Genomic DNA, 23,083 nt, shown 5'->3' with positions numbered 1-23,083 from the left:
GACGCCCTAGCCCCGCGGCCTGCCCTCTGACGGTCGCGAGGCCAGGGCACTGAGCGGGACGCAGCCCGCGCGCTCACTTCCGGCCGGCGTCCTCGCGACAGTGTCGCGCGCGGGGGCGGGGCCTGCCGGCGAGTTGACAGGCGGCCGGGGGGTGGCGGGCAGGACGGCCTCCCCAGCGCGATGGCGGGGGCGGCGGGGCTGATGGCCGAAGTGAGCCGGACGGTCCTGGAGCAGAGAGCCCGGGCCAAGCGCTCAGGTTTGCGGGCCGGGGCGCCCCCTCCCCCGAGCGCCTGGGGCGGGGGGCATCGGGGTCCCGGCGTGAACCTGTGCCCGCCTTGGGCCCCTCAGAAAGCAGTCGGCGGCCCGGCCTTCCGCCCGAGGTCTCCCCCTAGAAATGAGGGGGTGCTCTAACATTACCCCTATGTGCCCCCCAAAAGTAGGTGGTGACACCGACTTCACTCCAGGCTTCCTCCTTAGAAATCAGGCGGCGACCACGTTCCTGCTAAGGAAAGTCCTTATGTGGGGCCCTCCCCAAAGCCGGGTGGCTGCACCCCCTTCCCCCCACCCCCGACGTGACTGGAATCCGCTAGCTGCCTTATCTCATATCTGCTTCCTGCCTTATTTCATATCTGCTGGCTGCCTTATTTCACATCCCTTTTGCATTCCTCCCCAAATCCTGAGCCCCAACCAAATATCTTGGCGGCAAAAATGTTGGGGACAGGGCCCAGGCCACGAAGAGGGTTCTGGGGAGCACAGTTAGGGCTCGTAAGGAAGCGGGTGCCTTCCCCAGGCGAGGGGTCCCAGGGGTGCTCCCACCCGAGGCTGTGCAGGCAGCCCCAACAGTTCAAGTGTCCTGAGCTGACTCCTTCAAATTGCACAGTCACGACCCTGCAGCTGGGAGCCAGGGCTGGATGCCCTGAGCCGAAAGTGTTCCTGTAAGCAGGACGGAGAGGCCCCCTCCCCCCCAACCTTTCCTTTGGAAGGACCGGTGTCACTATATGTCAGAGTTGGGAGATGCTAATGTCAGAGTTGCTACTGGAAGAACAGAGGCAAGCGAACTCTGCAGTTTGCATTGATGTTCAGAATTCTTTTTCCTCCGCTAATATGTTACCGTGATGCTGAGTTCTTGCCGTTTGTGAAATTCTTAGTTGTCTCTTGTTATATTGGATGGATGCTCTCTGGTCACAGAGAGTAACTGAGTTTTTTTGCAGGGAGCTGAGCTCTGCCCTCAACATGTTTTAAAAGCATTTCTCTTTTCCTTTAATAAGCATGGAGGGTTGATTTTCTTCTCATCTTTATTTCCTCTGAAATGCATGTCATAACAGTAAGCTCTGAAGACCTACCTTCCCTTTCTTAACTGAGAGGAAAATCCCAGTTTTATTTAACCCTGTTGAATGCAGCCACGTCCGTTCCGTTTCATGTGCAAAACAGCCCAGTGCATGGTCCAGACATTGCCTGCTCTCTTGCTTGCACGGCAGCGGTAGAAGAGGTACCCCTTGAAGTCCTTGCTCCCAAGTAGTTGGGGGGTTTCAGCATCTTCTGCTAACTCTGAAGTAGCACAAGACTCTAATGCTTCTTCCTGAGTGAACCATTGACGTCCCGTGTCATTAAAAACAACCCGCCCAGTTCCTGTTGCTTTTAGAAGAATGTAGGACCTGAGCTTTGTCTGCAACTTGGACTAACCTGGCTCTGGTGGAGAGGTCGCTGCAGAGTTCTGAGCATTGTTACATAGTCGCCTAGTCACGTGATGCGTGATAAGTGGATATTACCTGTTCCTGCCTAATCCACACAGGCAACCGGAGGGCCCAGGCACTTTTTCAAATCATAAAAAGAAAATCAAATGGTAACGAACGTTGATTGATGGCCTTCGTTGCGCACGGCATCATGGGTTAATACCTGCTCACCCTGCTTTCAATGAATCTAACCGTGATCGCTTCTAACTCCACTAAACAGTTGTGAACATGGCTGTGGTTTAGCCTGTGACGCTTGTGGTCAGAGGCAACCATTTGACATGGCCAGCCCACCCGACGCTGTCGCCTCATCTCCCCGAGCCTTCTTAAGGTCTGGTAAGTGTGGAGACCCCCTGCCCAGCGGGGGGGTAGTTTTACTTAACTTTGTTTCTGAAGTTTGATGTCGCCGTATGATAGCCTTTGGATTGTGTGCCCTCTGGCGGGCCCACGCCCGCACACCGTGGTCCTGCTCCGGTTAGCGAGGCTGCGGTGTGCGGTGTGCACTGTGTGTTGAATGTGGCCCGGCCCGCGGTGGTCGTGCGGGCGTGAGAAGTGACAGTTGTCAGACGGGTACATAAGTGACGGTTGTCAAACGGGTACATAAGAAGCTTCTTAAAGGATTTTTGTCTTCTCGCGTCATGGAAATAAGTTTGACAGAGTTAGGAATTTTCGGTCCGCGTCCCAATTATTTACTCAGCATCGACTCACTGTGCATCGGGCACGTCCACACATTCTCACAGCCAGGAAGAGGAAGCGCACTTGGTGAGGAGAGGAAGCAACTGGCCCAGGTCCTGAGACGTGGGTTTCAAAGCCGTGCGGTGCGTTTGGCAGAAGGGCTGGGGGTGCGGTGGGCACAGTGGCTCTTAGACGGCCGTAGTGGTGAGACCCCTTGCCATCTGGACGGGGGCTGTGGAGCTGCTCCTCCCGGGGGGCCCGGGTGCTGAACAGGTCGGAGGAGGGTCGCGCATCCAGGAAGGACCCGTTTGGAACGCAGGCCTTGGGATGCGGCCAGTGAAGTGGCCGTGGCGCGGAAGTGAAGGCTGGAGTCCTTGGGCTTTTTCTGTGGGCTGGGCGCCATCTGGCCACTCTGGGAGAAGCCTGCGGCCAGAGTCTGCTTTGTGCCTTAGGGACCGTAAGCAGAATGTCCACGCCTCGCCTGGCCGGCGTGGCTCAGGGGTTGAACGTCGACCTATGGACCAGGAAGTTGCGGTTCGATTCCCTGTTGGGGCACATGCCCAGGTTGTGGGCTTGATCCCCAGAGTGGGGTGTGCAGGAGGCAGCCGGTCCATGATTCTCTCTCATCGTGGATGTTTCTCTCTCTCCCTTCCTCTCCGAAATAAAATATATATAAGAAGAATGTCTAATCCTCAGGACCCATCAACAGGTGAATGTGAGATGAGCCAGCCAAAAAGTGACCGTGAAAACGTTCTGTTTTCTCCATAACCATTTATTTCCATTTATATTTCAAATCCTGGTTTGGCACGATGGAGGAGAAAAATCTTGGGTGGAAAAAAAGAAATAAGAAATAGCTCAGGGAAGACTCATTCCCGGGAGATAAAAAAGCTTCTACATTGAGAAATGAAAGCAATTCTTGCCTTCAGTGGTCATCCGCTAAATGACACAACGTTGCCAATGTTCGACTTCTGACTTAGTCTTTGAACTGAGAGAACAATAGGATGTCTGTCTGTCTGTCTGTCTATCTATCTATCTATCTATCTATCTATCATCTATCTATCTATCTATCTATTTATCTATCTTTGGGCTGTGTTTTCTTTCGTTTAAGCACCAGGCTGTTTCCCACTTTGGCAGGCCCTGTCGGAGCCCGGGGAGTTTGCAGGGCTGGCAGTTATGGGGAAATAGAATGCTAACGATGAGATAAGCTTTCCTGCCTCGGCAGTCCTGGACATTTCCACACCTCCGAACGGCTCTGACATTGCGCAGCGTCTGAAGGCACACACAGGAGGCTTTCCCAGCACCGCGTCGTCGTTACACTGAAATAGAATGCGGCGAGAGCAAAATAGAACGAGACCCGCGTCACTGCCATTAGCCACTTCAGAGACCGATTCCTTAGCCTTGGCTTGCGATGTGTATACTTTTCGGAGGTGCCTCTACCCAATGCGGAGTGAGGACTCCAAAGACATCCGGAAAACTTCCGTCCGTCTGTTCAAATAGGGACGCGCAGAGGTGTGCACGTGCAGGCCATTGGCTCGCTTAGAAATGCCGCGTTTCTGTTGGAAACGATCGTTTCCCCACTGTAGCTCCTTGGAGGTCGGCGTTATAGGCGAATGTTCTGTGGCGCCTGTAACGACCATTTCAAAGCCCAGGTCCATGGCTGAGCTTTTCCTGGCCCAGAGGAAAGCCAGGGTCTTGCTTCTGGAAAATCCCTTTCCAACTCACCTAGATGGTTTTAAGTGGTTTAACCCTCTCTATCCCTCCGGGAGTGGTCTGCGGATCTGTCTGTTTCTGCGCTTTCTTGACTGGAGTGTGTGTCCTGCATTTCTGTGTGGTGCTTGTGTCGTGCTCGGGCTGCTGATGTGTCAGTCTGCGCTGTGGCTGAGGATAACTGCTCTTGTTCAACCGCTTAACCCAAAGAAACATCTGAATGTCCAGCTTCCTTTCCTCCCTCCCTTCCTCCCTCCTTCCCTCCCTCCCTCCCTCCCTCCCTCCCTCCCTCCCTCCCTTCCTCCTTTCTTTCCTTCCTTCTTTCCTCCCTCCCTCCCTCCCTCCTCCTTCCCTCCCTCCCTTCCTTTCCTCCCTTCTTTCTTTCCTTCCTTCCTCCTTCTCTCCCCTCCCTCCCTCCCATCCTCCCTCCCTTCCCCCTCCCTCCCTCCCTCCCTCCTTTCCTCCTTCCCTCCCTCCCTCATTCCCTCCCTCCCTTCCTTCTTCCCTTCCTCCCTCCCTTCCTTCTTCCTTCCCTCCCTCTCTCCCTCCCTCCCTCCCTCCCTCCCTCCCTCCCTCCCTCCCTCCCTCCCTCTTTCCTTTCTCCCTCCCTCCCTCCCTCCCTCCCTCCCTCCCTCCCTCCCTTCCTTTCTTCTCGTATTAATTTTTAAAAATTTTCCCATTACAGTTGACATACGATGTTATATCAGTTCCAGGTGCACAGTGTTGTGATGAGACTTTACATCTTTGAGACTTGGTTTCCTTGTCTATAAAAATAAAGATAATAATACCCCCCGAAGATATTGTTGCGAGGATTAAATAAGATGCTATATATGTAAAACACTTGATGTTAAGGAGCTGGCCAGCGCAGAATATGTTATAAATGTTACATATATTTTAAATATGTTCTTATCTTTCCTAAAAACACCTGTCTTGTTCAGTATTGCTGGTATGTATCCAAAAGTGGGAATTACCCAAACCAAACCCGAGTGCTTATTTCTTTCCCTCGTTTTGGTGTCTGCCCTCTAAGCAGCCGTTTGAGTGAGAAAACGTGTCATGCTGAGATACAGCTAGCTCAGAAGGCAGTGTCTCCGTGCCTGGCCTGTCCCTCCCTTGCTGACCACCAGGCATCAGCTTCCTGTCTCCTGAGGGATGGGGATGGGGTGGGGTGGGGGTCTTGGGTGAAGGCCTCTCTGGAAGGGGCGTTTGAGCTGAAGGAGGAAGCGGGAGTCACAGAGACCTTAGGGTGGGGCTCTAGGAGAGGACCTTGGGGATGGAGCGAGCGTCACAGGGAGAACTCTGGGAGGGCCAAGGGACAGGGCTGACCGCGTGGTGCGGCGGGTGGTTATGGGGCTGCGCATGGGAACCTGGGAACCGCGGGGAGAAGCCTGAGGAGGCCCTGCTCAGGCTGCAGGCAGGAGGGGGGCCTGCCCCCTGGGTGCCGTTTCAGGCTTTCACGCTTCCCAGCCCATTTATTTCACAGTGACTTTCAGGAATCTTCTCTGAGCAGCTGTATGTGGTATTCTGCTGGGCATTGGCAGAGGGTATTAATTTCCATGGATTTTCTCTCCGCTTTGATGGGATTTTTTTCAATTCAAATTGAGGCCCTTTTAAATGTGGCTCGTCTAAGCGAGTTGGTTTTAGACCTCTACGTCATGTTTGTATTAAACATCTTTAAAATGGTCTGCCGGGAACAGGGGCATTTCTGTTAAATGTCTTTAAAATAGAGGTATTCAAAATGAGAGCTGTTTTCTTAATTTACATATTTCGGAGGGTAATTATCTTTACTTTGTGGGCTCTTCCTGTGAATTGTTATCTGCTGTTTCTATCAGTTCAAAGATCCTTGTTCACATGGAAATACACCGCGAAGCTCAATTAATTTGTTATACCCACTTAATCCTGATTCTCAATAGGCTTGTAGCTTTGATAATTATCATTTGTTCAATAACCACCAGGATAAAAAATCCTGGCAGGATGGAGAGTTAATTATTATAATTTAAAGGAATAAAAACCATCTGAGGATTAGACTTGGTCCTTGGAGTCTCTCCTGCTGTGTCACACTGCAATGTTGGCGTTGGTACCCAAGACCTGCGCCGAATGTAAGCCTTTTCTCTGTCTTGTTTATTCTACCGTTTCAGTACTTCTTGAGTAGCCCTCCTCTCTGCAACCCTGCTGTCACTATCTTTTTAAAAAACATGTTTTTATTGATTTTGAGAGAGAGAGGAAGGGAGAGGGAGAGAGAGAGAGAACCGTTGATGAGCTGCCTCCTGCACACGCCTTACTGGGGATGGAGCACGAAACTTGGGCACGTGCCTTGACCAGGAATCAAACTGTGACCTCTCGGTACCTGGGACAGCGCTCAAGGCGAGGCTGCCATCCCTACTTAAACCGAGGCCCCGGGGATGAATGTTGTAACCCACAGAGGACCCCGTGCCCACCGCTGACCTCTTCCCTGCCGCCCTTCTCTTTCTGAAGGTTGGGTCATGTGATGCCTTTCCTTCAACCTCCCCAGCGCCTCTCCATCATCTAAAGGGTAGAGGGCAGCCCTAGCTGGTTTGGCTCAGCGGATAGAGCATCGGCCTGCGGACTGAAGGGTCACATGTTTCTTTGATTCCAGCCAAGGGCACATGCCTGGGTTGCGGGCTCCATCCCCAGTGTGGGGTGTGCAGGAGGCAGCCGATCCATGATTCTCTCTCATCATTGATGTTTCTATCTCTCTCTCCTTCTCTCTTCCTCTCCGAAATAAATAAAAATATATTTAAAAAAAAATAAAGGGTAGAGGGCAGACCTGGGCCGCGCTGTCCAGCATCCTGCGCTGTCGGCCTACGGAGCCCTGTCCAGCCTCCCCCGCCACGTGCTTCGTGCGGTGCTGCTGTCTGCGTGCAGCTCCCAGATGCCACCCTGTGCCCTGGCTCCTGCGCCCTCATCCCGGGGCCTCTGTGCTCAGGGCCTCTCTCTGCGAGCCGGTGCACTCCCCTCACCTTCTGTCCTGCTCCAGCCGTCTCTCCCTCTACTTACTTTCCCACGAGCCCTTCCCTGCAGCCCAGCTCCCAGTGCATCGCTCCGCTGGTCCCCGGCGCTTCCTGTAGCTTCGTTTAGCTCCCACGCCGCCGCATCGCGGTTAGCTAAGCACAGATCCGTTACTTTCTGGGCCACGAACCCCTTCAGGTCCGAGACTGACTGGGTTGTAGCTCTGAACCAGTAGCCCCAGATACGGGGCCTGGTGCTGGGGACTTCAGGATGAATGAACGAATGAGTCACACCAGAAAGAATCAATGCAGTCTGGGTACAGAGGGAACTTTCCAGAACTCCGTGTTACCTAATCATTTCACCTTTTTATTGGGCAGAGGATCGTGTGGGCCCCACGTGTGAAGTGATGTAGCGCGATGGTAGCCAGGCCTGTCTGTTTTCAAAGCCCATGTTCTTTCCAAAGCCTCCTGGGGGTCAGACACTCTCCCCCTCTAGGAGGTCTCTGCACGCCGGGGCTGAGGGCGGGGCGTGGAGAGCCGCTTTGGACCTGGGTTAAATCTCACTCACTGAGAAGTGGAAACGGATTGACCTGGGTTCCATACATGTTGGGTCAGTTAACGGCTCTATCGTGGGTGGGTCTTCACAGAAGGCAGTGGGTCAGCACAGGACCTGCTCGGCCTGTGAGGGGCTGCTGGTGTGGGTGTGCGCGGGCCCTGGCCCACCTGGCCAGCCATCTGCATGCGGCTGCGTTTTGATGAGAAGGTCTAGCTCCCATTCGTTAACCTATAAGTCCGTGCTGGAGACTGCGCAGAAGTCTTCTCCGTCTTTTTCTGGTTATGAACGTTTTTATTCCTACAGTCGTCTGTTTTCCTAACCACTCAAGACTTCCTCATGCCTACTGTGTTATGGGGCAGTTTTTGATGAGCAGTAATACCATTCCTATTAAACGCACTGCTGAACTTTGCCACGACAGGAGATACCGACCAGGTTTGGTGCCGGCATAAATGACACATGGAGACGGTGTGATCCATTCTTCAGAATGCTGAGGGCCGGCCGGGCGATTTCCGTGTGACTCGTGTCGAATGACATATACACAGCGGGAGGCCTAGTGTCACATGCTTTTACAGCTCTAATAGCAGCGACATAAGACAATGAGAGAGTTCTTGTGAAGACTGGGAATGGTGTGGAGTGGTGTTCTTTCCCCTCCATGTAATGCAGTCGATATGGAACTAAGGCTCTGTCATTTAACTCGGCGTTTGGAAGGTAAAAGTTTCCCTTGTGGTGTGAGCATGCAGCAGTGACCCCAGGCTTCTCTGGAGAAGTTTGATATGTTCAGATTAGCACCGTCCTTTATAAAGAGACCCCCATCTAAGGCAGGCTCTCTACATTTATCCTAGGGATCAAATCATAAAGTCATATTCTTTTATGATTTCATTCAGATCCTCCTTTATGAGGAGTGGATGAACAGAACGGAAGGGGACCACAGAGAAGAACAGAACAAGTCTAATTACTTTATGGTCGCAGCTGAGGTCATTGAGGAGTGAGTCATGTTTAACTTCACGTTATTTAATTATCATTGCTGCCGCATCTGCGTAGCTCTTGGCAGATCTCGGGCCTCAGAGGCTGTCATTCCCATTTGCTCTCTGAATACTTACTGAGCGCCCACTGCGTGCCAGACGCTGCTGGCATTGGGGTGGTCACAGAGGATGACACAACCACCGTGGAGGAAATGTAAGAGCCGGTGCCATTTCTGAGTATTTTTTTTTATAAAGAGGAGTTCCAAACACTTCTGAGAGAGATGAGAGTTGTTTGACTACAGCTCGGACCGCCCAGACATGGTGCTGTGGCAAGGCGCTCGACTGGCCCACACGTGGGAAAGGGAACTCGGTCGCGGACTGAGTGCTGGGATCTGGGATTCCTGAGGGCACCCCGGGAAGCGCCCACCAGCTTCCATTTCCTTAAGCAGGATTTACAGGCTGCCTCCTCTCTGAAGGTCACGGCGAGGGCTCAATGCATTTTTATTAGAAATAAAATGTGACCGTAGAGTGGCCTTTTCACATCTCATTTGGATAAGTTGAATAGGCAAATTTTACTTTATATTTATAAAGTCGTGTTGTTTCCCATTTGCCATTTCCCATTTAAAACGCGGTTCTTACCCAACCTGCCATGGAGAAAGACAGGCTTAAAAAGTTGGGGCTTGGGGGGGTGGCGAGGGCATGAGTGGGGAGGTGGGGAGGCAATGGGGGGATAAGGACACATATGTAATACCTTAATCAATAAAGAAAAAATATAAAAAAAGCTGGGGGTTGGGATGACCTGTGATGATAAACGGGGGCTCACCAAGTGAAGGTACACACGTGTGTACATGCAATAGGCATGCGACTTTGGAGCAGCCTGCTGTCTAAGGCAGGAAGTGAACGCGAGCACTGAGGGCTCTCAGCTCTTCTCAACCCGACATTTGCAGGAGGTCTCACGTGTCGGGATCAGAGCCCACGTCAGTCTGTCTCTCGGAGCCCTGGGTGCCAGGCAGACTCCAGTCAGTAACCAGCTTGTGCCCCAGCGTGATGCCGACCTCAGCTTTGTCAGGAGGATGAGGTGGGACAGTGTGCATGAAGAGTCTTGTGCAGTGTTAGGAGGAGGCATTCAGAATTTCCCCTTCGGAGGCGAGAAGGCTATACAAGTAGCCAATGGATACCCTCTTTTCTTCTTCTTTTTTTTATTGTTTAAAGTATTACAAATAGTAGTACATATGTCTCCCCCCCGCCCCCAATTGACCTTCCCCAGCCTCCCCTACCCCTCGGCACATGTTCTCACCCCCCCCCCCAGTGTCTTGCGTCCATTGGTGTGCTTATATGCATGCATACAAGTCCTTCGGTTGATCTCTTACCTCCCCCTCGCCCCCCAACGCTCCCCAGCTTTCCCGCTGTTGTTTGACAGTCTGTTCGATGCTTCTCTGCCTATGTACCTATTTTTTTCATTAGTTTATAATGTTCTTTATTATCCATAAATGAGTGAGATCATGTGATATTTATTTATCTTTCTCCGACTGGCTTATTTTGCTTAGCATAATGCTCTCCAGGTCCATCCATGCTGTTGCAAATGTTAAGAATTCCTTCTTTTTTTTTACAGCAGCGTAGTATTCCATTGTGTAGATGGACCACAGTTTTCTAATCCACTCATCTGCTGATGGGCACCTAGGCTGTTTCCAAATCTTAGCTATGGTGAATTGTGCTGCTATGAACATAGGGGTGTATAAATCCTTTCTGATTGGTGTTTCTGTTTTCTTAGGATATATTCCTAGAAGTGGGATCATTGGGTCAGATGGGAGTTCCATTTTTAGTTTTTTGAGGAAACTCCATACTGTTCTCCACAGTGGCTGCACCAGTCTGCATTCCCACCAGCAGTGCACGAGGGTTCCTTTTTCTCCGCATCCTTGCCAGCACTTGGCATTTGTTGATTTCTTGATGGTAGCCATTCTGACAGGTGTGAGATGGTACCTCATTGTCATTTTGATTTGCATCTCTCGGATGATTGGTGACTTTGAGCATGTTTTTTTCATATATCTCTTGGCCTTCCTTCTGTCTTCTTTCGAAAAGTATCTATTTAGGTCCGTTGCCCATTTTTTGATTGGGTTGTTTATCTTCCTTTTGTTAAGTTGTATGAGTTCCCGTAAATGTTGGAGATTAAATCCTTATCGATGATAACATAGGCAAATGTGTTCTCCCATGCAGTGGGCTTTCTTGTTGTTTTGTGGATGGTTTCTTTTGCTGTGCAAAAGATTTTTATTTTGATGTAGTCCCATTTGTTTATTTTCTCTTTAGTTTCCATTGCCCTAGGAGCAATATCAATGAAGATATTGCTTTGGCATATCAATGAATACCCTATTACGTAAGCTTTAGACCATCAGAAACATGTAGAGTAAAAGCCACTATCCTGGTGGCAATCCTTTTTTACCCGTTCGGTGTGTGCCCCAGACTTTTTAAAGTACTTTGTTTATCTACATGTTCATATGCATTTGTAAAATCACACATGCAGTCATTTTTGCTTACTTTGCAACACATAGTATCATACTCTGTGCCTTGTTCTCTGACATTACCTTTTCACACTATATTTTTTTGGTCTTTCCTGGTATTACAAACAGATCTACTTCATCCCTTTACTGTTTTAAGTTATTTCATTGAATGGAGGTGTCACCATTTATTTGTCCCCCCTCCCCCTGGGGGGCACATCTATTCCTTAATGTTTCAGTTCCTGTTTATGGACCAACTGGACATTAAAGGAAATCATGGTTTACACTTTGTTTCTTTGCTTTGTAAGGAGAGATTGGCGATCTTGGAGATGCTCAAAGTGCTGAGTCATGCTTAGTGTATTCAGATCTCTTAGCGGAAACAATTCCCATGTAGCCAGGAGATGCCTTTCTCAGCTTGTCTGACTGTGGGCGTCTGCCGGGTGGCCCTTGACCATAGACTTCGAGGGTGTGGGTGGGTCGCAGACAGGGCGGCCTGTGAGGGTGCAGCTGTCACCTGATCATCAAAGTTTTCCTAAAACACATTTTTGTCAGCTTCTCTCCTTCATTTCTCTCCTTCCTACCAAACATATATTGCCGTCCGCTCCGTACTAGATCCGGTCCCTGTCACTAGGCACTTTCCAGGGAGGATCACACAGGGAACAAACAGTGAAAATAACATGTTCTGTGATAGGAAGAGCTGTCCTTAGGTGTTCACACAGCGCTGCGGGTGTGGAGGGCGGGGCAGGGACCCCTGCCACGTGGACCCCCCGGTTTGATCAGTAAAGGTTTGCCAGGAGCTTCCTCATACCAGCGTTTGAGACATAGGCGAGAATGTACTGGGGTCACTTGTCCCTTCGCTGGCGGTGTCCTTCGAGTTTTAATCGGTGCAGGAGGAAAGGAAATTGTACGATGAGGACATTATCATCTGAAGGCAATGGTGCGATTTCAGTTTCAAAGTTGCTGGCAAATATATTGTGTCACAAATAGATGATGTGTAGGATAAACATATAGATTCTGTACTCTGGGGACCCTTGCAGTCTTAGCAGCTGAAAAATTGGTGTTCTAATACTATCCTGATAAACCAGAGGTGTGGTTTGCCTGCGATTTGTGTGTTCATAGACAAGGCCGGCTCTTTGCTGTCCCGTGCCTACTGGTCTGCACCTGCCTGCCCTCCCACCTTGTCCACACGCACATGTGAGTGCGGGCAGGGAGCCTGCACCGTGCCCCTCCCCAGGGCAGGCTCTGCCGATCCTGCGCAGTCCCGTTAGCTCGCCGTGCAGCCGTCAGCCCCGGGGTCCTGGCCGTTCTCTGCTGCCCTGCACACGTCCTGTTGCTCTGTCAGCCTCTGCCCCTCGCAGCCTGCACAGCTGTGGGCTCAGGCTTCTTAGTCTCATTCCCGGAAAGCCACAGCCCTTAGCACGGCCTCTGTCTGCGCAACTGGCTGCTCACCGTTAGCGAAGGCAGGGGACCCTAAACGCGCACCCTCGAAACCGCTGACCTTCAGCGCGGCCCCGGTGTGAGAGAATCGTTTGTAAACTGCAGATGGGGACACCGGCTGCTTCTCCCCGCGGGCTAAGATTCTACTTCCATGAATTTTGTGTATTTTTCTGCTGGAACCCAAGACCCACAGGAAGATGGAAGTGTGCCGTTTGCTTTATGTCTCAACTTTGCGTCAGTACGCAGTACCGAGCGCGCCCTGAGATCCTGTATACAGATCGGGGTGTGCTGCCCCAGGCGTGGAGGTTTTGAGAGACCTTTATGCAGCCATACAAAAGCTGACTGTTGTTGAGGCCATTGGTAAACATCACATGTCCATGGTAGGTTTGAGATCTTACATAACATTGTTACATCCGAGAAAATGTATGCAGGCCCAATGCTGCATTATCAGATACTACAGTGTTAATGTTGTTTTGGAAATGAAATTGCAATTCTTTCAAGAGGAAATGGTCTATTTGAATCCCATAATTTGGGATGCTCTCTGCTTAGAATTTAGGATAAATGGATCTTTCTATTCAATATTTTGTAACCTAAAAAAAAGAAAGGTGGGGCAAATTTGATCTTTTAAAAGTGTGCGGACTTGACTTCTTACTTTAAAATCAGTTTAGGAAACTAATTCCCAGTGCATCCAATGCCTCAATGGGAAGAGCTATTTTCTTACATAATAGAAACGTCGCAGGAAATTGGGGTGGCTCTCTGTGTACCCGAGGGGCTGTCACACACCTTTCTAAGCAGAAACCAGGCAGATCACAGATTGGTTCTTGTGCCGGGCGTCAGACCGACTCGCGCTCCCTGGGCCCGGAGGTAGATTCGTGACCCTGAGTTGGTGGTTTCTGAGCGCTTTCAGCAGGAATCCGAGGCGTTTCCTTAGTTCCTGGCTGAGGGTTCCGATGCTTTCCTGTCATTCAGCCACTGAGAGTGTGCGCTGGTCAAGTGAACGATTTAGTGGCAAATTGTCCTGGTCACGGTGAATCCTGCAGTGTTTGAGCCGTGTGCCCTGCTCGCACGGTGGAGCCGTTTCCCGGCTCAAGTTGAAACAGTCTCCCTGACAGTCCAGTCCGCACAGTAAGGCCAGAGTATCACGTGCCGAGGGGCTGGGCGTCAGAGCTCCTGCCTGCGGCCGAGTAGTCTGCGTGATGCTTCGGAACATGTCGGCGTGCCCTGCTCTCCTGGGCGTTGGTGGTGTGAGCAGCTGGCAGGAGACGGCCTGGTGCGTCTGGAGCACAGTTTGGCTGCAGCTTGGGTCTCAGGGCAAGTTAGCAGGTGTGTTTCTCAGGCGGCACGGAAATGGTTGGGCGAGTGACCGGCCCTGAGCATGGGAGCTGTTTGAGTTGTTGATGGCTGCGGGTGAGGGGGAGGGTATCTCCCCACAGTTAGACCCTCGGACTTGCTACAGGGGAGCTTTCTTCTCTCCCTTCTCCACCCAAAACCCGAACCGTAGTGAGATATGTGTTCACCCGCAGCGCGAAGTGCGATTGCGAGGTAGCGCGTCCTCGTCGCCTGGAGTTCCCTGGTGTGCGGGGTGAACAGGACCGAAGGTGACGAGGCTGCTTTCCCTGCAGGCTCCGTTTACGAACCTCTGAAGAGCATCCACCTTCTGCAGCCCGATCATGAAAGTCTGTGGGAGAAGCTGGATCGTTACTACAGAATCGGTGAGCGGCGGGGACGCGCCTTTGGCCCAGCGCTTGCTCCCCTCCGGGATGCCCTGGACATCACGCGTGATGCCCCCTCGCTGGGATGTCGGGTGGCGGCGCTGAGGCCGCTCTGTGCCCGCGGCATGGGGTGCCGGGACTGCAGAAGGAGCCAGCAGTCACATCCGTCCCTGGAATAATTGTAGCGCTGTCACTGGGGTCCCTGCTGCCCCTTCAGCCTTCCAGAACATTCCAGAGGCTTTCCTGAGGGCACTTGCCCGGTTTGTGCCCGTGCTCGCTGCTCATTCACTTATGCCTGGCTCCTGGGCAGCCCTGAGCCTCCCGTAACCGTCTCTAATTGGAGATACAGACGTGACCTCGGGTCGCTGGTACTCATGTGGGGTCCCTGTCCTGCTGTGGCTTTGTTTTTGCTGGTATCCGCCTGGAAAGTTTTGTTTTCTGTGTGTGCGCGCGCGTGTGTGTGTGTGTGTGTGTATGTGTGTGTATGTATGTGTGTGTATGTGTGAGTGTGTGTATATGTGTGTGTGTGTGTGTGTGGGGGGTTCCCTCTTTGTCCCTCAGAACTAAGTCGAAATGCCTCTGTGTTTTGTGTCAGTTTTCTTCATGTGCCATATACTAGCCTAGTAGGGCAGATACTATAACAATTGATTTATTTGTCTCCCCTACACTAAGGATTTTTGCTTGTTTGCTTCAACTTTACATAATACCTTAATTCAACTTCCTTTGGTCAGAATTCTGGGATATATTTTTATGTTGCCCTTTATTTTCTTTGAAGCCATAGCTAGCTGCAGTGACTTAGCGTGGAGCTGTTCCCACATCATCAGAAGTTTTACGCTACAGCTCAGTTTAGAAACAACCAAACTGTCAAAGTGGGCGAGGCTGGGGCGGCCCGGGGGCGGGGGCTGTGCCGCTCACGCTTCTCCTGCCTCCTTGCAGTCAAGGCCACGGTGCTACTGTACCAGAGTCCCACCACCGGCCTCTTCCCCACGAAGACCTGCGGCGGGGACCAGCACGCCAAGGTCCAGGACAGCTTGTACTGCGCTGCGGCCGCCTGGGCTGTGGCCCTCGCGTACAGGTGAGCGGGCGTGCGCTGCCCCTCTCTAGGGAGAGGGCGTTCACCCAGGACGCTGGGTCAGCTGTCCCTGGCTCTGCGTGGACTCACTGCGCCTTCCCGTCTGTGTAAGGGTGTACACAAGACTGTTTAGTGTTTCACGAGCATAAGTTCTCACCTCTGGGTCGGCACATCAGCATAGGTGGTGGCAGAAGGAGCTGCCACGGGAAGGAACTTGAAGAAGATACAGATACGGGGAAGGTTAGTCAAGGCCACAGTGCTGCTGGCCAGAGCCCAGCCTTGGCCTCTTGTTCACGGGTTGGAAGGACTGCTATTGTTCAATTGTCCTAGTGCCTCCAGCAATATACAGATGCGTGCAGCTCTGTTAAAAGCCAATGGCTTCTTCTCAGACGAGAGCACGAGTCCTAAGATGCATCCAGAACTACAGAAGATCCCAAATAGCTAAAGAACCTTTGAGAAAGTACAAAGAGGGAGGGATCAGGCTCGCTGATGTCAATTCTAGAATACAAATCAAAACAAAATAATAGTCAAAACAGTATGGTACTAGAATGAAATATATATATATATTATATATATATATAATATATATATATATACACACACACACACACATACATATATATATATACTAATAAAAGGGTAATTTGCTAATTAGACTGGGAAACTGGACATCTTCCTACTGTCCGACTTCCTTCTGGACAAAGCCACGGTGGTGGGGCCGAGGCAGAGGCAGTTAGGGGTGATCAGGCCTGCAGGGGAGGGCAGTTGGGGGCCATGAGGCCAGCAGGGGAGGGTAGTTGGGGGCCATCAGGCCTGCAGGGGAGCGGTTAGGCGGTGATCAAGATGGTAGGCAGGCAAGTGGTTAGGAGCCAGTGGTCCCGGATTGTGAAAGGGATGTGGAATCGGGCCTAAATCAGCAGTCTGACATCCCCTGAGGGGTCCCAAATTGGAGAGGGTGCAGGCTGGGCTAAGGGACCCCTTACCCCCCGTGCACGAATTTCGTTCACTGGGCCTCTAGTATATATATGTAGAGAGAGAGATATATCAATGGAGTTGTATGGAGAGTTCAGAAATCAAGTGGCCATTGCATAATCTAAAGGGATTGATATTAAAAATTGCCTCTACCCTGTAACAGTGAGCTTTAAAAATATCTTTTGGTAGATTTTTCCAATATAGAAATATCGCTTAAAATTTGAGCCAAGTCCCTGTGGAAAACATTGTCTGCTATTTTTAAAGCAATTGCCTTCCATCCTTAAAAGAAGGAGAAATCTGCATAAGTTTCATCATGGGATTTTTATATATTTTTTGGCAGCATTTCTGCATCTGCCGGGAAAATGGAGCTTCACTGTTAGAGAATTAGTAGATGTTGCCAGAACATGGGATTAGCCAGATAGTTAAATACGTAATTATCGAAAGCTCTGCTCCCTTCCCAAATCTGTTTCCAATTTCTTCCCTGAGCTATCTCTCCTGCCCAGGCGCATCGACGATGACAAGGGGCGGACCCACGAGCTGGAGCACTCGGCTGTGAAGTGCATGCGAGGGATCCTCTACTGCTACATGCGGCAGGCCGATAAGGTGAGGTGCGGGCCGGGCTGGGGCCTCGGCACCCCAGGAGTGATGAACCCACAGCAGCCTCTCCTGAGGGGAGGCACTCTCGGAGGGCCAAGCACAGTCCATGCCTGCCCAGCCACGGCCCCAAAGTTCCGCCATCGAAGAAACCCTCACGATGGGTGGTTGGCAGTTGCTATGCAGGCTTCAGCCTGTTTGTATTTTGCATCTGGTGTTTGCTTGATAAGGAGTTTCTCAGGAGCCTCACAATATCCATCTTCTACCCGATATTATAGTACTTGAGAAAACCCTCATGAAAATTCTTTTGGGCCTGGCCAGTGTGGCTCAATGGTTGAGCATCGACCTATGAACCAGGAGGTCACGGTTCAATTCTCGGTCAGGGCACATGCCCAGGTTGCAGGCTCAACTCCTAGTAGGGGGCGTGCAGGAGGCAGCCCATCAGTGATTTTCTCTCATAATCGATGTTTCTATCTCTCTCTCCCTCTCCCTTCTTCTATCTGAAATCAATAAAAACACATATTTTTAAAAAATTCGCTTTGCACATGTGAATGCTCTGGCTAAGGTCAACTCCATTTAAAAAGATAACACTTCATTTACCTGTAAAGAAGACAGGAATCACAGACTTAGAAAACAGCAAACCGGCCCAGCTGGTGTGGCTCAGTGGTTGAGTGCCGACCTATAAACCAGGAGGTCACGGTTCAATTCCTAGTCAGGGCACATGCCCAGGTTGCAGGTTCTAGCCGTGCAGGAGGCAGCTGATCCATGATTCTCTCTCATCATTGATGTTTCTCTCTCTCTCTCCCTCTCCCTTCCTCTCTGAAATCAATAAAAATATATTTAAAAAAGAAAACAGCAAACTGTGCAGGGTCATTGTGGAAATTAAAGGAATAATATACACAATAAGGCTTTTTAAACGGCAAAGCACCACACACATATAATGAGGTGTTTCCCTCCTTGCCTGTACGTCTGTATCCCGGGCCCTAATATAATAAGTGTCTGTGAACAAGTCATGTGTTCCCAAGGCCACCCCAGGTGGATGGCTCATTGCAGAGATGCATACCAGTGATTATACGGGCAATCTTGGGTATGCAATATTTTGTATGTTTTTATCATGTGAATGTTGTATTGTTTTAATTTATGCTTGACATGGTAAAAAATGGGATGGTGCATTTTCTTCTTAAGATCTATATCTGAAGTTAAAACTTAAAGAGAAAATCATCTATATTCTGCCGTCAAAATATGGCAACAAGAGCATGCCACTCGCAGAAGAAGTGCATTTAGTCGCAGGCTGAGAATAGGGATACGTGACCCACCTGCCATTTGTCTGCCGAGACGCGACTCTGCAGGTCACGAGTGTGAAGGCTTTTCCAGGCCTGGAGTGCAGCTGTGTCAGGCTGACGTGCGTGCGTCGCAGCGTGTGTCGTAGGGAATTGAAGCAGTCACAGTCCTAGGTGTGTGAAGTGTACAGCTTACCCGACGGTTACCATTTCCCGAGGGCCTATCGTCTGCGAATTCAACGTCCCCCTCACGGAGGCAGATCTCCTTCAGAGCGGATGGGGCTCAGTCAGATCGCTGACCAGAGGGAAGGGCTGTAATGGAAAGGCTTTTCTCTGTGGCTTGTCAGCTCTTAATGTCCCTTCCTGAACGCTTCTCCCTCACCACCCGCCTCCTCAGTGACGGCGTCTTGCGAGGGCAGCTCGAGTGTGACTTCGGCGGCCCTGGAGCCCTTCAGGGGTTTTCCTTGTGTGCATGTGGTCGGTCATTAAAATCAGTGTGCTGTAAGTCTGTGCGATGACGTTGGGATTAGGTGTTTGTGCACACCACAGCACACAGGACTTAAAGTTTTTAAGCATTTTCCTGCTGTGATCCTTCTTCTCCCACACCTGTCAGAGCAGGGCTGGAGGGTGTTACTGTAGCCCCGGGTGACCGGGCGGGGCTGACTCAGGGAGCCTGAACCTGGGCCCGGCGCCCCCCTGCCTCCCTTACCTCCGCCTCTTCCTGGTGCTCACCTACCCTCACGGGCCAAGGCAGTAGGGAATGCCGCGGTATTGGAAAATGTGAACCGTGTATCCTTTGGCCTTTCTTTAAAGCTGAAGGAAGCCTGTGTGTGGTGCTCATTTGCTGTGTTTTGCCCGGACAGCTTGCCTTCTCTGTCTTCTTAAGTGAAACCATGGCGTAGGAAGTTGAAGGCTTTCTACTTCCACTGATTTCTCATCATAAGACACGCTTCCCGACATAACTTCTAAAAACACCACCCAAGGGCGATATTGTTACCTTAGTATGGATTTGAGCGGATGAGGGGTCGTCCTAGATCTGCAGAAGGGAGAGCAAGCTGACGTCCGTCTATTCCTGTCTCGCACGTCTCAGTGCTCACCTCTGACGCCAGGCATTTTCCCTCTCAGCGTTCGCACGCCTCCCCTCTCACCGGCTCTCTCCTGCTCCTGCTCCTGCTCCTGCTCCCGCTCCTGCTCGCTAAGGAGAGGCCTTCAGAACGTTGCCACGTCACTCAGTCTGCAGGTGGGGGCGGGGATTTGCCTTGCGCTAGGCTTGCACACTGCTGTCTTTATCGACTTAAACATTTGTTTGCTTAAAACGCTACTAATTTCCAATTCATAAGAAACCGTTAACGTTTCCTAAAGTTTATTCTCTCAGGATTGCCTTGTGAAATGGGTTTTCCTGCCTGAGTGCATATTTTAAGGCCACACATTGAGAATGGAGGACACGGTACTGTTACCTTTCCCTAAAGGAGAAGCTGTTTATTTACAATGACTTATGTTTTCAGGAAAGCCAAATAAAATAGAAACAGAGAAAACATTAATCTAGATTTTTTTTTTAAATCTTCACCTGAGGATATTTTCCCATTGATTTTTAGAGGGAATGGAAGGGAGGGTAGAGAGGGGAAGAGAAAGAGAGAGAGAGAGAGAGAGAGAGAGAGAGAGGACATCAATGTGAGAGAGAGACATCGATTGGTTGCCTCCCACATGCACCCTGATCTGGGCCAGGGATCAAGCCTGCGATTGAGGTACGTGCCCTTGACTGGGAATCAAATCTGCTATGCTTTGGTCCATGGGCTGATACTAACCACTGAGCAGACCGGCTAAGGCTCTAGATTTTCTTAGTCTAGCAAATGTTGTGTCAATCATTCCTTCCTTTTACTTGCCAGATGTCAGACATCATAAAGCATGAACTAATGTCTCCTTGATTTTGACTGCTTTGAAGAGTGCTTTTTGTCAGTAATTCACATACAGTTCACCCCATTCCATTCCGAGGCTTATAGAGTTTGGGCCTTATTTTTTTTCTGAAATGTTAAATTACTTGTCTTTTAGCAGCTTTCGGACTGAAAGCGTAGGCACGGAATTTTCCATTTGAGCATCTTGAGTCGGTTAGCAGTTGCCTTTCCCCCAACGCAGTGATTGAACGTAAACCCTCCTGCTGCTGCTGTGTGTCTCGGAGACAGATGACAAACGCCACCCGGCAGCTGCAGCAGCCACTTTATTAAACGGATCAGACCATCTCCTTCGATAGATCCTTATCCAGTAGGCAAGATGGGTTTTGTTTTAATTTAACCAGGTTTTGGTCTACGCTCCCAGAGCAATGTTTGAGATGATAATCATGGTGTGTGGAAGGAGTGACCACACGGATGTCTCTCTGTGTAGTCCCAGACCACCGTCAGCAGTTACGGTCTGAATAATGTTTTTTTAAAAAATGTGTTTTTATTGATTTCAGAGAGGAAGAGACAGGGAGAGAGAGAGAAACATCAGTGATGAGAGAGCATTATGGATCAGCTGCCTCCTGCACACCCCACACTGGGGATGGAGCCCATAGCCGGGCCATGTGCCTTGACCGGGAATCAAACTGTGACCTCCTGGTTCCTAGGTCGACGCTCAAACTACTGAGCCACGCCGGCCCGGCCTCTCACCCCGTTGCTTTTCCACTGAGTCATGTGACATCCCGTTTATCCTCCGCTCCTGTCTAGCGGGTGCTTCCGGAGACCAGCCCCGCACCTGGCATTCAGTTGGCATTAATCAATGTTTGCCAAGTTGACTTGAATAGGACCGAGACGAGGAGACGGATTTTGTTGTCCTTGGAGTGGGCCTGTGGGAGCATTTAGTGTTTATTTCTGTTCTGAAACGTTAAAGTGGATGTCCAATGAACAAGGGAAGGTATGGCCTGTGTTCCCTGGAGCTGTCGCCTGAGAAAGGGGAGTGGGTGGGAGGGAAGGAGCCATGCGGACAGGAGCTGGGGTTGCGTTCGCACCCTCGGAGAAGGAAGCAGCATTTCCGTTCGGGCGCTCGCTGAATTCACACGCGGCCTGCACGCGCTGTCACCGAGTGTCATGTAAGCGCTCCAACAGCGGTCAATGGGACACGAAGCGGCAGCCCTCCCCGCAGGGGAAGCCACTACTTGACTCTAACTGAGACGCAGGGCCTTCAAAAGCCAGTGACGTGACATCGGCACGCTCCCTGCTACACTGTGTTGCTGGGTTTATAAATCCCATCAAGTATCCACAGCCGGTAACGCCATTCAGGCAGCAGCTATGGTTCTGCCTGTTTTGTTTCTTCAGAAAAAGTAACGTCTCTGCCTTGTCCCACTCTCTACCTAAAGTGGTAACTTTCCTCATTCAAACCTTTCACGAGAAATAACTTAGGATCTGTAGCTCGACTCGACCATGAACGGCTAGCATTGTGTGCACGTTGCATTTCGTTCCAGGTCCAGCAGTTTAAGCAGGACCCGCGCCCGACAACCTGCCTTCACTCCGTGTTCGACGTGCGCACAGGGGACGAGGTCCTCTCCTACGAGGAGTACGGGCACCTGCAGGTGAGCAGACACACGGGCCTTCCCTATCGGCCCTCCCCACAGAGAAGGTTCCAGGCTTCGCCGTGTTTCACAGTGACTTCATGAATGTTCAAGGTAGAAGGGCACCAGGCATGATGAGGGATGGCTGGGAGCCGCCAGGTCTTGAGTGAGTTATGGTAGCTGAATGTCGAATCTGGCTGACTTCTTGGCCCACAAGCAAAAAGGGCAGCTGGAAAGGCTATGATGTTAGGACCATCCAAAGGAGGAGCACACTGTTTTGCAAAAGCCATTTTTATATGTTTTTACTGATTTCAGAGAGGAGGGGAGAGGGAGAGAGACAGAAACATCAATGATGAGGGAGATTCATTGATTGGCCGCCTCCTGCCCTCCCACCCCCCACTGGGGGTCGAGCCCGCAACCTGGGCATGTGCCCCGACCAGGAATAGAACCATGACCTGCTGGTTCATAGGTCGACGCTCAACCACTGAGCCACGTCAGCTGGGCAAATCTTACAGTTTTTTCGTGACTAAAGCTTGTACTTGTCATTGAACTTGAAAGAGTTTCGACACTTAGGAACCAGGGAATAAAGACCATCAACAGGGCCGTCTCAGCAGATCAGACGTTCCTGTTCCACAACAGTTCATTTTTAATATGTCAGTTTCCCATAAAGCTAAGACATACCACTAAAATGACCCTCCAGAGGCTCTGGAGTCTGTAAGTTTTGTGTTTATAATGTATTAACTTCTGTGCCGGGGCTGAGAACACCTGCAGGGTTTTATGTGCTGCTTTCACATCTCCCGCTGCTCTCAGCTGGACTTCCCGATGCCTGTCCCTAGGACACAGATATTATACACGCTACTTATCCTTAACGCGTTTCCTTCCTGCTCCTCTTTCAGTTCTTCAGGCTGTAGGGCAGAATACGTATTGCCCATTATTCGGTGCTAAAATAAGAAGACCTTCTTCTTATAGTTCCTCTCTTCCTAACGATCAGAAATGTCTTGCTTTTGTGTGACTCCTCCAAACACAGTGCGGCGGCCCCATTTCTGTGCAGCGCCAGCTCCTATACTTATTCGTGACCAGTAAGTCCGTGGGACCCAGCAGTATGTGCATGTGTTGTTTCTCAGCCTTCTCCTAGGGCTGTCACATAATTGACAGGTGTTTCCTACTTGCAATAGGGTTTTCAGATGGTCACAGCTCATGTATTTTTGTATCCCAGAGTTGAAGCACAGTGCCGGGCACATAGTAGGTGTTCAGTAAGTGCTGGTAACCAGCTACTTGGCAATATGTCAATTATGTCAATATGTCAAATATGTCACTCACTGACCGTTTCTCACAGAAGCACCCCAAAAGTCAGAGCAGAGGGCTCCTGGAGGTGGAGCCCTAAATGGTTGTCTGTGGGAATGAAACC

At 50.7% G+C, this 23,083-nt stretch overlaps 1 protein-coding gene across 5 annotated transcripts in view; it reads left to right on the top strand.

Annotated features, from left to right (window-relative positions):
- Window positions 1-111: 111 nt before the first annotated feature.
- PHKB (phosphorylase kinase regulatory subunit beta) overlaps window positions 112-23,083 on the top strand; it is a 70,370-nt gene continuing 47,398 nt past the window's right edge. For 2 of the 5 annotated variants that reach the window (XM_079799951.1, XM_079799955.1), the window contains exons 1-5: window positions 112-256; window positions 14,148-14,237; window positions 15,174-15,312; window positions 16,785-16,884; window positions 21,589-21,696. In XM_079799951.1, coding sequence (XP_079656077.1) covers window positions 181-256; window positions 14,148-14,237; window positions 15,174-15,312; window positions 16,785-16,884; window positions 21,589-21,696 — 513 coding nt within the window. In that variant the 5' untranslated portion in view covers window positions 112-180. The other 3 variants (XM_079799954.1, XM_079799952.1, XM_079799953.1) reach the window with 3 other exon arrangements.

This window comes from Cnephaeus nilssonii, assembly GCF_951640355.1.
Source record: "Cnephaeus nilssonii genome assembly, chromosome: 20".
NCBI classification, from domain to species: Eukaryota; Metazoa; Chordata; class Mammalia; order Chiroptera; family Vespertilionidae; genus Cnephaeus; species Cnephaeus nilssonii.
The sequence above is the reverse complement of the archived record's forward strand: the minus strand, read 5'-3'. Positions and strand labels throughout refer to the sequence as shown.